This window comes from Rhineura floridana, chromosome 9 (genome assembly GCF_030035675.1).
Source record: "Rhineura floridana isolate rRhiFlo1 chromosome 9, rRhiFlo1.hap2, whole genome shotgun sequence".
NCBI lineage: Eukaryota > Metazoa > Chordata > Lepidosauria > Squamata > Rhineuridae > Rhineura > Rhineura floridana.
Window position 1 is genome coordinate 120,264,273 of NC_084488.1, and position 13,338 is coordinate 120,277,610.

At 46.0% G+C, this 13,338-nt stretch overlaps 1 protein-coding gene across 8 annotated transcripts in view; it reads right to left on the reverse strand.

The window, feature by feature from the left end:
• LZTS3 (leucine zipper tumor suppressor family member 3) overlaps positions 1 to 13,338 on the reverse strand; it is a 104,782-nt gene that overhangs the window by 10,225 nt on the left and 81,219 nt on the right. For all 8 annotated transcript variants that reach the window (XM_061583509.1, XM_061583511.1, XM_061583507.1 and 5 more), the window contains one exon: positions 6,381 to 7,211. In XM_061583509.1, the coding sequence (XP_061439493.1) occupies positions 6,381 to 7,211 (831 nt within the window). The remainder of the gene's footprint in view (positions 1 to 6,380; positions 7,212 to 13,338) is intronic.

The following is a 13,338-nucleotide window of genomic DNA, read 5'->3' on the forward strand; positions in this document are numbered from 1 at the left end:
AGTAGCATCATACTGAAAGACATACAGCTATTTTAAGGGCTGCACTTGCTTTTACCAAGGATGGAGCTATCTGACTTCCTAGGCATGCATGGCAAGGCAAGCTCATCCTGGAAGCCCTCTGGCCCCATCTGCTTGTAGTGGCTGTTTATAGATGGAAGACTCCCTTCTTCCTCCAGCCTTCCAATACAAACCAAGAGTTGTTCAAACATATGCATTCCCTCATTAGCATGAGAATATGTGAACCAGCTCTGAGAGGCAGAACTGCTGGGAGTTTTGCAGCAGAGGGTGTGGCTAGAACTTCTACACATGGAGGTAAGTGATCCAAGGGGGATAAATAAGGACTGTTCCAATAAACAGAGAGGGACTCAAATGCACCTGTCCCTCATTAGGAAGGTAATATATGAACTTAGTTCAGAGGCATGGCTGACCCTGATTTCCATCGTATCCCCATTGTGCCACACCTTCAAGCTTCCATTGGCTTGGAGAAGTGGAAGGACAGGGTCAGAGTAGGATATAACAGCAGGGAAATGAAGGAATAAGGAGAGAAAGGGTCAACAGGCCTGAATGGTGAGTTTCGGAGTGGCTCCATTTGGTAGCAAGGTAGCCCACAGTTCCTCTGCTAAGAGTTAGCACACTCAACTCACCTGCACTCACTCCATCAAAAATAGGGATGTCTCTTGGTCTGTGTCATGGTTCCTGGTCAGTGGTACTCACCTCTGGTGTGTTATTATTATTGCTGGCCCTTAACCATTAGGTCCCATATGCCTGAGGATTCCTGACCTGCTATCAGCACCTCCTCAAGGCAACACACTGAGCAAGTAAGACAATAACTTTGATTGAAGCAACTAGAGGTGCCTTCCAGATGTTTTGGACTACAACTCCCATCAGCCCCAACCAGCATGGCCATGCTCCCATCAGCCCCACCATCCTATGGCCATGCCGATTGGGGCTGATGGGAGTTGTGGTCCACAACATTTGGAAGGCACCTGATTGGGGAAGGTTGCTGTAGAACAGGGGTTCCTAAACGGTGGTCTGTGAGCTTCATTCAGGTGGTCCGAGGCATTAAATATTCATAGTGATTTAAATTATGTTTTTATTGCTTCTAGTTCTTACTGCATTATATTACAATTTGAATTCTATGGAATGCAGATTGTAATACAATGATACAATGTAAGAAATACAAGACATAAGAAAGAAAAGGAGGAATAAAAATACAATTAAAAATCATAACAGCATCTAGCACAGCACATTATAATGGCTGCAACAGGCAGAAAAATCATTAAGTGGTCCACCAAGAGCCAAGACCCTCAGCAATTTTCGGGTGGTCCGTGGGGGGAAAAATTGGGAATCACTGATCTAAAGATTCCTAAGTGACCATTGGCCTACCTGTAACAGACTTTTTTTAAAGAGGTGCACACCAAAGTCTGATAAAGAGCATTGTTATTTAAAGCGGATTTCCAGTATTTTACAAACTTGTTGGGTCAACCACAAAGGGTTCAATTAACTTTTCTTCTAGGTGCTTACCAGAAGGAAGCTCTTTCTGGGGTCAGGCATGTTTGTTCAGGTGCATTTGATGCTTTTGAAAGGCTTACAGAGACTGACAAGTTCTTCCATTTCATTTATTTCCAAAAATCATAGAGCACCTAAACCACAATTCAGTCTACAAAGAGAATGATTCATTGTGCTGGTTCCTGCTAGTTCAAACAGGGCACAACTCAAAAGAGACAGTATTACAGACAAACCTGAGCTACTTGATACTCTTCCTCACTGTCTGGTTAAGCAGCATGGCATGAATGATGAGGGAAGCTGCAGTCTGTGTCTACCATGAGTCAATCTCAACCAGCAGCTTACTAACTTTTTTACTGACTGTAGAGAGTCAGTCCTGAAGGGTTGGTTTTGGTGGGCCTGCGCAGAGCTTGGAAAAGTTACTTTTTTGAACTACAGCTCCCATCAGCACCAGCCAGCATGGCCACTGGATTGGGCTGATGGGAGTTGTAGTTCAAAAAAGTAACCTTTCCAAGCTCTGGGCCTGCGTCAGTCTTATTATAAGAACCTTGTATCATTAAGGGTGCTCCTAGATGACCTCTTTATTAAGCATTCGTCTGGATTTGTTTGCAGGGAGATTTGACGACATTGGCTATTCAATGAGCATTCATTCTGGTTTGCCTGTGGAGAGGCTAGACAACATTGCGTCAAAGGAAGTGCATTTCCCCAGAATTTTCCTTATTGCAAAAAGTCCTATCTTTTGGGGAAGCGGGTTTGTTGCACGAACACTCCCAATCAACTTTAATTGCGCAATCTGAATGTGCCGGTATGTGATTGAATCACTCCAAAATAGTGACAGTCTGGGAGCACCCTAAGATGATTTATTTATTTAGGGAATTTATAAGCCACATGATCAAAAGAAATTCTCCAAGAGGTATACAGATAAGATTATAAATAGAAACATACCTGAAACCTATAAACCAATTAAAAACAAATATATATAAAATCATCATCATCATAAACACAGATAAATCAACAAGTCTTTAAAACAATTATAATTAATTAAATTATGTGTCTGGATAAACTTCCTGGAACAGAAATGTCTTCAAGTAGGAGTTTAACTGTTCAGCAAGAGAGCCAGCCTAATGTCAATGGGCCTCTAGAATGCATAGGCTGCCATACTAAAGGAACAACTCCCCACAAATGTGGAACAGATATTATGTGGCACTTGAAAAATGCCAGTTCTGCAGCTCAAAGTGATCTAACCAGGGCTGTGGAGTCGGTACGCCAAACCTTCGACTCAGACTCCTCTATTGTTCTACTGTCCGACTCCGACTCCACCCAGAATTGCTTCCGACTCCACAGTCCTGGAAAGGGCTGTAAATGTCTTTTTAAATTGGAAGCTCTCATAGGAGCATTTTTATCGCTGCCTGAATATGCGCTGATCTTGGCATCACAGCATTTGTCTTCATCTGGGTCCTGTGTCATACACTGACACACAAAATGTTTTCCATCTTGAGTTATGGTGAAATGCTCAACTACAGCTGACTTCATGGGAAGCTTCTTTGACATTTTGAATTTATATTTTAAAAAAATTGTCAATCAAAATTTATTTTGAAGCCGGAGTCGGTACATTTCTGCCGACTCCGACTCCACCCAAAATTGCTTCCGACTCCGACTCCAGAGCCCTGGATCTAACAGGCACATATAGGGCAAGACAATGCATTAAGAAAACTGGTCCCTTGCAGCAATGGGCTTTATACCAACAGTAACACTTTGAACTTGGCCTAGTAACAAATCTGCAGCCAGTGCAGCGTTTGTGTATAGGTATAATACGCTAAGAAAATCTCACTCCTGTCAGCAAACTGTAGTTTTCAGATCAACTACAAGGGATGCCCCACATAGAGTGCATTGCAGCAATCCAATCTTGAAGAGACCAGAGCCTCAACTACTGTGATTTTATTTATTTATTATTTGATTTATATCCCACCCTTCCTCCCAGCAGGAGCCCAGGGCAGCCCAGGGCGATTAAGCCATTCCAGTCTAAAAATAGTCATAGGTGATGTACTAGCCAAAGCTGGTGAAAGTCTCTCCTATACACCCACTTGGGCTGCCAGTGACACAGATGAATCCAGGAGCACCCCTAGGCTGGGGACCTGCTTTCAGAGGGAATGTAACCCCACCCAGAACAGGCATTTGACTAATTTCTCGGACCCGAGAACCACTCACCCACAAAACCTCTGTCTTGCCAGGATTCAAAACTCAAGTTTCTTTCTCCTCATCTAGCCCACCAATGCATCCAGATACTGGTCCAGGGCCTGCATGGCCTCTCCTGATCCAATTGTTAGGGAGAAATATACCTGAGTGTCATCAGCATGCTGATGAGATCTTGCCCCAAATCTCCTAATGAACACTCCCAATGGCTTCATATAGATAAACTGCATTTACCTGGTTTTTTCTCTTCCCTTCTCATCCCTTTTTTCCTTTTGTGTTGTGTCTTTTTAGACTGCAAGGACTCTCTTGATCCGCAGGCTGCCCTAGGAGCCTTTCACACTGAAGAACAGGGTGCGAATGCTTCAAATGAACACATGTGCAACCGAGCTATATAATCTGTACCATGCCATGGACGAGTTGTACATCAGCTGTGCCCCAACACTGGAACAAGACTATTCTGTCTGCCACCATCCTGAATTTAAAGCTCATCTGTAGCCCCTGCTTTTTGGTACGTCAGAGCTGTTACTTAAGGACAGTGCAGACACAGCTTAAAGGCCTGAGTGTGGCCTTCCAGGATTCTCTATATAGGCCGTCGGGACTTTCCCAGATCATGCCCTCTTCCAAGGCCTCACTGGCCTTTCTTCACACCCTCCTTGTGCCTGGCTGGAACGTTCCTTACTATGATAATGCCTCTTACTTACCTGGATGGAGGAGTGTTTGGGTTTGTGTGTGCTGAAACCTCCCCTTTTTGTGTGGCCAGAATGGAACGCTGCTGTGTCCACTTTTGCCCCCCCGGCCTGCCCACCACTGCCACGCAGCCCCTGGAAGAGCTCCCAGGAAGGAAATGCAGCCCTCGGGCTGGAAAAAGGTTTTCCCCACTCTTGGCTTAAAGGAACCTGCTAGGAGAAACTTGCCTTTCTTTTTGAGATCCAACTATTGGTTTTTGTCTCTTGAATGGACCGAGAAGCGAAACCATTTGTGCTTCGTTGTACCAGGGTAATTCACTGGGTCTTGATTAGGCTCAGAAGATGGCAACAAGGGAGAGGGCCTTTTCAGTGGTGGCCCCCAAATTATGGAATTATCTCCCTGACGAGGTGCACCTGGCGCCAACAACTGTTATCTTTTCAGCACCAGGTCAAGACTTTCTTCTTCTCCCAGGCATTTTAGCATGTGTTCTTAAAAATGTGTTTTTAAATTTGTTTATTTATATATTTGTTTTTAATGTTTTTAATTGTTGTAAACTGCCCAGAGAGCTTCGGCTATGGGGCGGTATACAAATGTAAATAATACTAATACTAATAATAATAGGCACTGCGGAGTAGAATTGCTGTTGGCCCTCCAGATGCTGTTATGCGCCTTGGCATCCACTGCACTGAGCAGGTGCAAAGGACGATTTCAGCAGGGTAAACTAACTAAGGTTGGCAAATGTGTGCTTGAGAATTGCTACTCGTAATCAAGCCATTTTCAGGCTTGGGGCTTAAAGGGCCACATTCCATTAAAATGTCTCAGTTTCCCAGACAATTTCCAATTGGCGAATTCACGCTGCGCAATTAAAATTGACTTGGTGTTTTCCTGCAACAAACCTATTCCCCCAACCCCGGAAAAAACTCTGGCTTTTGGGGGGTAAGGAAAGTGAGAGGAAAATGCCCTGGAAAATGTGGGATTAACAATTGCTTGACAGAACATTATATAACCTCCCCATAAACAAAATCAGAATGAATGCTCAACATACAGGTCCTCTGGAAGCAACCTTAGTGTTTAAAAGCATGTATTTAGGACTTGCCACGCCTCTTTCATACCAAAAAAACACTATGGGCCCCCAAAATGGATTGGGACAGCAGGAGAAGGAGGGGGGGGCTTTTGCCTGGCTGGGATATGTCCCTGAACTGTGATAATGCTTCTTTCTTGGCAGGATGAAGAATGGAGAGATGGTGTGTGCACGTGAGTTTTTGTATAGGGATCGCTAACTCACATGGCTAGAATGCAGCCTACTGTACACAGGTAAACTTAACATTTGTTGCTCCGCCCACTTTTGACTCTGGCCCCACCCACCACTGGCATATGGCCCCCAGAAGGTTGCCCAGGAGGAAATGCGGCCCTCGGGCTGGAAGAAATTCTGCACACCCCAGATATAGACAAAGGGTGAGGCTGACACCAGACTTCATGAAGTCCTCGCCATGGTACAGGAGATGACCTCCAGCCCCTAACATAAATCCCCCACACCCTAAATGCATCCCTCTCTGCAGCTGCCACAGCGGCAGTACCAACACACTTACTGCCCTCCTTGCCAGATCTCTGCCTGGCCTTTTAGCATTGTGCAGGCGGTGGGCATCACGTTTTTGGTAAATTAATATGGCAGGCAGGCATTGCAGATGGGCCCCAAGCTTGGCTTCCACCCACTGCTGAAATGGCCGCCTGGGGGTCCGGCAAGAAGAGCAGTAAGGCACTGTTGGGCCAGTCCAGTGGGGAGAAGTTCGGAGCTGCTGAGGCCCTCAGCCAGTGCCCAACTTGGCTGACCACTGGCACCAGGCCTGATCAAGGGTAGCCAATGTGATACCCTCCAGATGTTGCTGGACTTCAACTGCCATATTCCCTGGCCATTGGCTATGCTGGCTGGGGGTGATGGGAGGAGTAGTCCAGCACGTTGTTACCCCTGATAACCAACCTTATTTGACTCTCACCTCCCACTTGGTCTCCTCAATCTTAGGAAGAAATTCAGCCTGCTCTTTCTTGAAAGCAACAAATTTCTTCTCCAGCTCCTCCCGTTGTTGGAGGAGTTGCCCCACATCATCCTGGAGCTTCTTCTTCTCTTGCTGGAGCTTAAAGATCTGAAGTTGCAAAGCTTGCTGGGCCCTCTGCGCCTTCTTGGAGACCTGCTGCAGTTTATTGGCATAATTCTGCCGGAGGTCCTCCATCTCGCGCTCCCAGATCTTTTGCTTCTCCTCAAAGACCTGGTAAATGGCTGCCTCGCTCTTGTCCAGGTTCCTCCTCATCTGAAGGACCTCCTGTTCCTTCTCCCACAGCCTATCTTCCAAGTCTTGGATGATGTCATCCATGGAAGGAGAGTGGAAAGGAATCGTTTCGTTGAGATGGTTGAGCCTGTTGAACGAAGACGTGCTCTTACTGGAAGACCGCCCGCTGTCTGAGGTAGATATCCCGTTGTATCCCACAACGTTCTTGTCCGTGTAGGTCGTCCCAATACGGTTTATGTGGCTGGTTGAAGCGCTCATCGGGCCAACGTGCTGGCTATAACCTGTGCCATAGGTGGGCAAGCTTGTCAAAGAGTTGCGGCCAGAATCGGAGAGGCTGCCTGCTTGGTTGGTAGTCCTGTTAAGGCTGGACTTTTCAAGGCCGCTTTTGACAGTGGAAGGGCTATTGCTGTTGGTGTGGTTCAAGGTCTTTCGGTTCTCCGATATCCCATGGTTCTGCGGCGGGCAGAGATTCTGCATGGAGTGGAAGTTTTTAGGAACCACTGGCTTAAAGGCTGAAGGTCTAACTAAGGGCTCGTTGCTCTGCAAGGAGGAAAAAAAGGGAGGAAAAACCAGCAATTGAAACACAAGTATTTTAACTGTGCTCCCTGATAATGCAAACCGGGCCCTCTCTCTGTCTAGGATTTTGTACAGCCTTGTGCAATGTGGTGTCTGCAGGCCTCCTCCTAGTGCGTCCTATGGTGCCCACAAAAGGTCCCAGTAAATGGACTGCCTTCAAGTCGATCCTGACTTATGGTGACCCTACGAATAGGGTTTTCACAGTAAGCGGTATACAGAGGTGGTTTACCATTGCCTGCCTCTGAGGCTCGTCCTCCCCAGCTGGCTAGAGCCTGCTCAGCTTGCCACAGCTGCACAAGCCAGCCCCTTCCTTGTCCGCAACTGCCAGCTGGGGGGCAACTGGGCTCCTTGGGACTCTGCAGCTTGCCCACGGCTGCACAGGTGGCAGGGAACGTAACCCCTGAGCCACTCCCTGTGGGGGTGATCTTTAGCTGGCCCTTGACACCCAGGAGACACGAGCGGGGATTTGAACTCACAGACTCTGGACTCCCAGCAAAAATCCGCAATGAGAGACTGTTTGCTCTTCCTTCTTAGTTCCTGTTTTGCAGTGGCTCAGCCTCTCCTACATTTGAACACGTTGCTTTAAACAAGCCCACATTTCCCTGGATGCCAGGATTGGACACCCACCTTCCCATCTGTTCTAAACAGAGGAGAGGTGCAAAAAGCTTCACTCTGTGAGCATGTGCAGCAGCAGGTGATATAATTGCTTCTTTCCATTGATTGGGGAGGGGGAGGCATTCCTGCGCCCTTTTGTGGCCCAGTCTCTTGCCTCTTCTTTTAGGTGTAGCAGCCATTTTCTGTTATGCCGTGCCACCATGGCAACTATTTTTTGGCTGGTGCCCATGGCACTTTGCTCGACAGCAATAGCCTAGCCACAGTGAGCCATGCTCTAGCAGCCTCCTGGCTGGGCTACTGTAACACACTCTCTATGTGGAGCTGCAAGTAGTGCAAATGCAGCCACATGGGTGATGAACGCTTCGCCATGAAGGAAGCATATAAGCATGTATCTATCTGCCACTGGGCCCAGTTCACAATGTTAGTAGTAGTTGATGCTTTTTAGAAATGCTAGGATTTTGTTAGATTGATTTTTTTGTAAGTTGTATTGTTTTTATTTGTATTTTGTATTTGTGTTTTTCCATCTGTGTGTAAGCCGCCTTGGGGGCCTTTTCGCCCAAACGGCGGCCTAGAAATAAACCGTAACATAACATAACATGACATAACATAGCAACTTTAACGTATAAAGCCTTAAATGACTTAGCACCCAATTACTTGGCAAAGTGCCGCTCCCTGTACCTAACAGATTGGGCCTTGCAGTCTGCAAGAGGGGCCCATCTTGAGGTTCCATCACCAGGCACAGCCCATTAGACAATGACAAGGGACAGAAACTCCTCCGGTAGTGGCTCCCCTTTCTGCCTGTGGAACTCCTTTCCTCTGGAGACTAGGCAGCCCTCTTCACTACTCGCTCTTAGATGAGAGCTTAAGAACACATCTTTTCACACAGGCACTTGTGGGAGGCCTCTCAGTAGACATGGCTACTCTGACGCTGCTGCTGAACTGTTGGTTCATTGTTCTACTTATCTTTAAATTAATCGTTCTATCTTTTGTGTTCAGTGCCCTGGAATCCTATGAAAGTCAATCTATCAATGTAAATGCATCCATATATACATACATACATTTCCCAACAGCAGTTAGACCTAAGAATAGCCTGCTGGATCAGACTGAAGGGGGCCCACCTAGTCCAGCATCCTGTTCTCATAGTGGCCAACTAACTGCCTCTGGGAAGCCCACAGGCAGCACCTGAGCACAAGAGCAGTCGTCCCTCCAGCAGTTTCCAGCAACTGGTATTCCGAAGTATACTGCCTCCGATAGAGGAGGTAGAACATACCCATTGTGTCTAGTAGCCATGGACAGTCTTATCATCTATGAATTTGTCTAACCCTTTTTTAAAGCCATCCAAGTTGGTGGCCACCAGATGCTTCTGGGCACCCCACACATGCAGGGTGAGAAGGTTAATGTCCATCCCCTGGAGTTTGCCCCTTCCCTGGCAATTGGCACTTGAAGCACATTGTCTTTAAACCTAGAAGCTCCATTTAGCTGTCATGGTACAATAGGTGCCAACAGACCTCTCCCTTGCCATGTATTTGTCTAGTATGCCTTTCTGAAAGCTATCTAAACCTGTGACCTTCACATCAACAACTAGATCTAGGGCCTTCTCGGTGGTGGCCCCCGAACTATGGAATGCCCTCCCAGACGAGATACGCCTGGCGCCTTCTTTGTTATCTTTTCGGCGCCAGGTAAAAACCTACCTTTTCGCCCAGGCTTTTTAAATTTTGTAAATTTAATTTTAAACCTAATATGGATTTTAATTTATAAACTCATGGCAATTCTATTTCGGATTTTTATCATGTTATATTTTTCACACTTGCTCATATTTTAATTGTGATTTTATTTGTTGTACACCGCCCTGAGAGCTTTCTGCTATAGGGCGGTCTAGAAATGTAATAAAATAAATAAATAAATAATAAATAATAAAATCTTGTGGCAGCAAATTCCATAAACTGATTATGCCTGAGCAGAAAAGGGTGTGGGTGTGAGTCAGTGGCAGCTGGTAACCACTGGACCTGGTGGTGCCGCCAAGGGGGTCATCGGAGAAAAGGACAGTTTGTTCTGGTTGTCTCCCCATCCTCCTCCCTTGGAAATAAACTATGGACACTTAAGCAATGCAATAGTAAAGATACCAGTTGGGCTGTGCCCCATCTTACCCTAGTGACCAGCCTCTGATGGTGTGCTTAACCCTCCCACAACCTGCCTGCAATTGGCCTCCAGGTCCTTTTCTCCTCAGCTGAGCTCCAGTACTAAAGGTGAGCATGGCTGGGGGAAAAGCCCCTACAGGGAGGTAAGCAGTGAGTATGAAGAGAGTTCTGCACCCCTCATCCATATGCCACATTTTGCTCTAAAAATAGGACCTCCCCCCCCGCCACACTCGCTTTATATGTAACTGGGGCAGACCCATTTTGAAAGAGGCCTGCTGCAGTCACAGCCAGTTTTGCCCAAAGACTTCCCTGGAACTCCCTACCACTTGGAAACATGGGGAGTGGCAAATGATATAGTGACCTTTTAAGAAAGAAGGAAAAGTGGAATAAAAATCACAGAATTGCCAGCTTTTCAAAATCAGGGAGGTGCATTGTGGGTTGAGCCATGTGAACGCGTTGGTGTGGGAGGAATCGGGGCAGATTTGGGGTAAAGCTGGTGACCCGTATTTCTTAACAGCACAGCCGGGCTAACTGAGCCACCACAAATACTGTGGAAAGCAGGCTATGTGGTAGCATACTGGGCAGGGTAGAAATTTGGCCCAGTTCACATTTTAATTTGCACTTCACAAAAAAACAGACTAATTGCAATGCAGCTGTCCTTCACAGTTCACACTTCTGCAAATTCTGCAAACATTTTGTGTAAAAGAAAAAAAGTGTATATTAAGGAAAGTGTGCATTAACATGCATGTATTGGGAAAAATAAACAACAAAAATGCATTATTCTTTGGGAAAATTGCTTGCATGTATACACATTAGGCAAAATGACATACAAAAATATGTATATTAGAAGAAATGTGCACTAAAAGGCTGATGAATTTTTATGACTTAAAACACACACACACACACAAACTGATGTGGAAAAGTGGTAAACTGAAGTTAGGAGTGGAAAACAGAGAGACTTAAACTGACAGAGTTGTCAGTCCCTAGTGGCACGGTTATTAGGTAACTGCTTCACATCACTAGAAAGTCAACTCAACTACACTTAACCCTGATGCATAAAAGCAATCGTAAGAATCTTCCCTTGCAAGCAGCGCCACTGAGCGATTTAACAGATCCTACAGACTCTTGCTTATCAGAGCACTTCCCAAATTCAGTCCAAGAGATTCTGCAAAGCCTAGAACCAGAAGCCCAGCAGGGGGGAATGGAAAATCAGCTTTTGCTCCCTGTGTTCACAAGGATACAGACACACACACACACCCCTTTCTAGCCAACAAGCAGAAAAGCTTGGGGTAGAATCCTCCCAGCTGGGAAGTCACATGGCCAGCATTGCACTTACCCACTTCTGACAAGAGTCAAACATAAGCTGTCAGATGGGCACAAATAGAGGGGGAGCTATAGTTCAGTGGTACAGCACATGTTTCGCATGCAGAAGGTCCCAGGTCCAATCCCAGCATCACCAGTTTGAGCAGCCTTCCCCAACCAGGTGCCCACCAAATGTCGTTGAGGCTCCAGCTTCCATCATCTCCAGGTTGCATGGCCATTGGTCAGGGATGATGGGAGCTATAGCTGGGAAAAGGCCGAGTTAAAGGATCTTGGATTAGCAGGGCTGGAAAAGGCCGCACTGACCGGCTCCCTAGAATACTCCCAGCCAGAACAGACAACAGTAGATAGCTACCAATGGCAGCTTCACAGGCTGTGTACCTGAAAGTAGAGCTGGAGCTTCAATTTATAAGGGAAATCTGGCCCAGCAGCTGGCAGAGATCTTAGGAAGGCAGCTGCTGAAATGCTCAGGCAGCTTTCCCTCGCCTTGTTCCTCTCTTGCTACCAACAAGCTCCCCAAGGGGATACATACAACTAATCTTACTGACAAGTGTGGCATTAGGCCAGGCACAGTCAGGTTCAGCTTGGCTTCACAGTCCTACACCACCACCCTTTCCACCATATAAATTGCTACTCAGGATGCTTATAGACTATTGGGGTGGGATGCTTTTAGGAGTTCTTTCTGGGGTCAAGATTTAACTTTAGCCATGCATTTTTGCTGTGGGACTATAGCTTTGTATTTTTATTATTAAGACATGACAAGGAAGCGTGTGGGGACTGCTTGATTTTATTGTATTGAGACCTTTTCATCAGTTCATTGTTTATGACTCTTGTCTGATAATTTATATTTTGTTTTTGTTTTATTTTTATAACTGTTAGAATGCGTCGTGTCATTTTTTGATGTTGTAATCTGCCTTGGGCATGGCTTTGCTACAGAAAGGCGGCTTACAAGTAGATGATGATGGTGATAAAGGCTCCTAGGCCAAAGTTTACTCAAACAACAATTATACTTGCGTCTTGTCTGGTTGGCTCTTTAGATTCTGTCTTAAAATATCTCACCCGTTAGCCTCCCTAGTCTGCCAGCCTCTTTACCCGCTTGCCTGCCTTCCCTCTCCAATTCCATCTCCCTTTAATCAGACTCCTTCATTTCCACTCCTTTTAAACTGGATTCCTTGGCTTAATTCTGGCCTGCAGCTCTGCCTCTGCACGGCCCTCCTGTCTTGCATTGATGCAGATATACTCTGTCGGCCACGTCTGGGTGATCTGGCGCAGCCCTTCTTCCTGACCCTTATTCCAAGCCTCCCAGAAGACTTGCACTTTCTCCCCTCTGGCAGCCTAGAGCCTAGCACTGACAGCTACCTCTTCCCTCATACATCCCTGGGCCGCAATGAACCCTAGGGATGGCAAGACCTGTCAATTTCAGTTCTCTTGGTTTCTCACTTTTCTTATGTTATATTCAGTTCTCTACATTTCTGCAGCAATCTGCAATTTTTTTTAAAAAAAATGCTCATGAAAATTCTCCACCATTTCAGTGCGAATTTCTCCAAATAAACAAAGGCGCACATTTTTGCAAGCCATTTCTCATCACATCACGCCTTTTTGCATGTTATTTTCACTCATGCAATCATTTTTGTGCACACTTTCCCCTAATATACGCATTTTTATAAATATTGTTTAGCTGGCGAACTGCATCCCCAAATTCTAATAACTGTGAATTTCGGATGGCTGTGTTTCGGTTCTCATACTGTTTCACAAAGTGCGAATTTGATAAATTCTGCTTGAAATGCGAACTGAAATTCTCACCCATCCCTAATGAACCCTGCCCTGCCCTTTCAGGTAAGCAAGGATGAACAATCTGCCCTCTCTTCTCAGATGTAGACACACCCCTTTAACTGAGAGTGGTGCCCTCTCCTCGCTTCCTCTACATGACAACTCGTTCCCCTTATTCTCATTATACAGCGACTTCCAAATTTGTGATGATTTTTTAGCCACTACAATGGGATCCCCATCATTTGTAT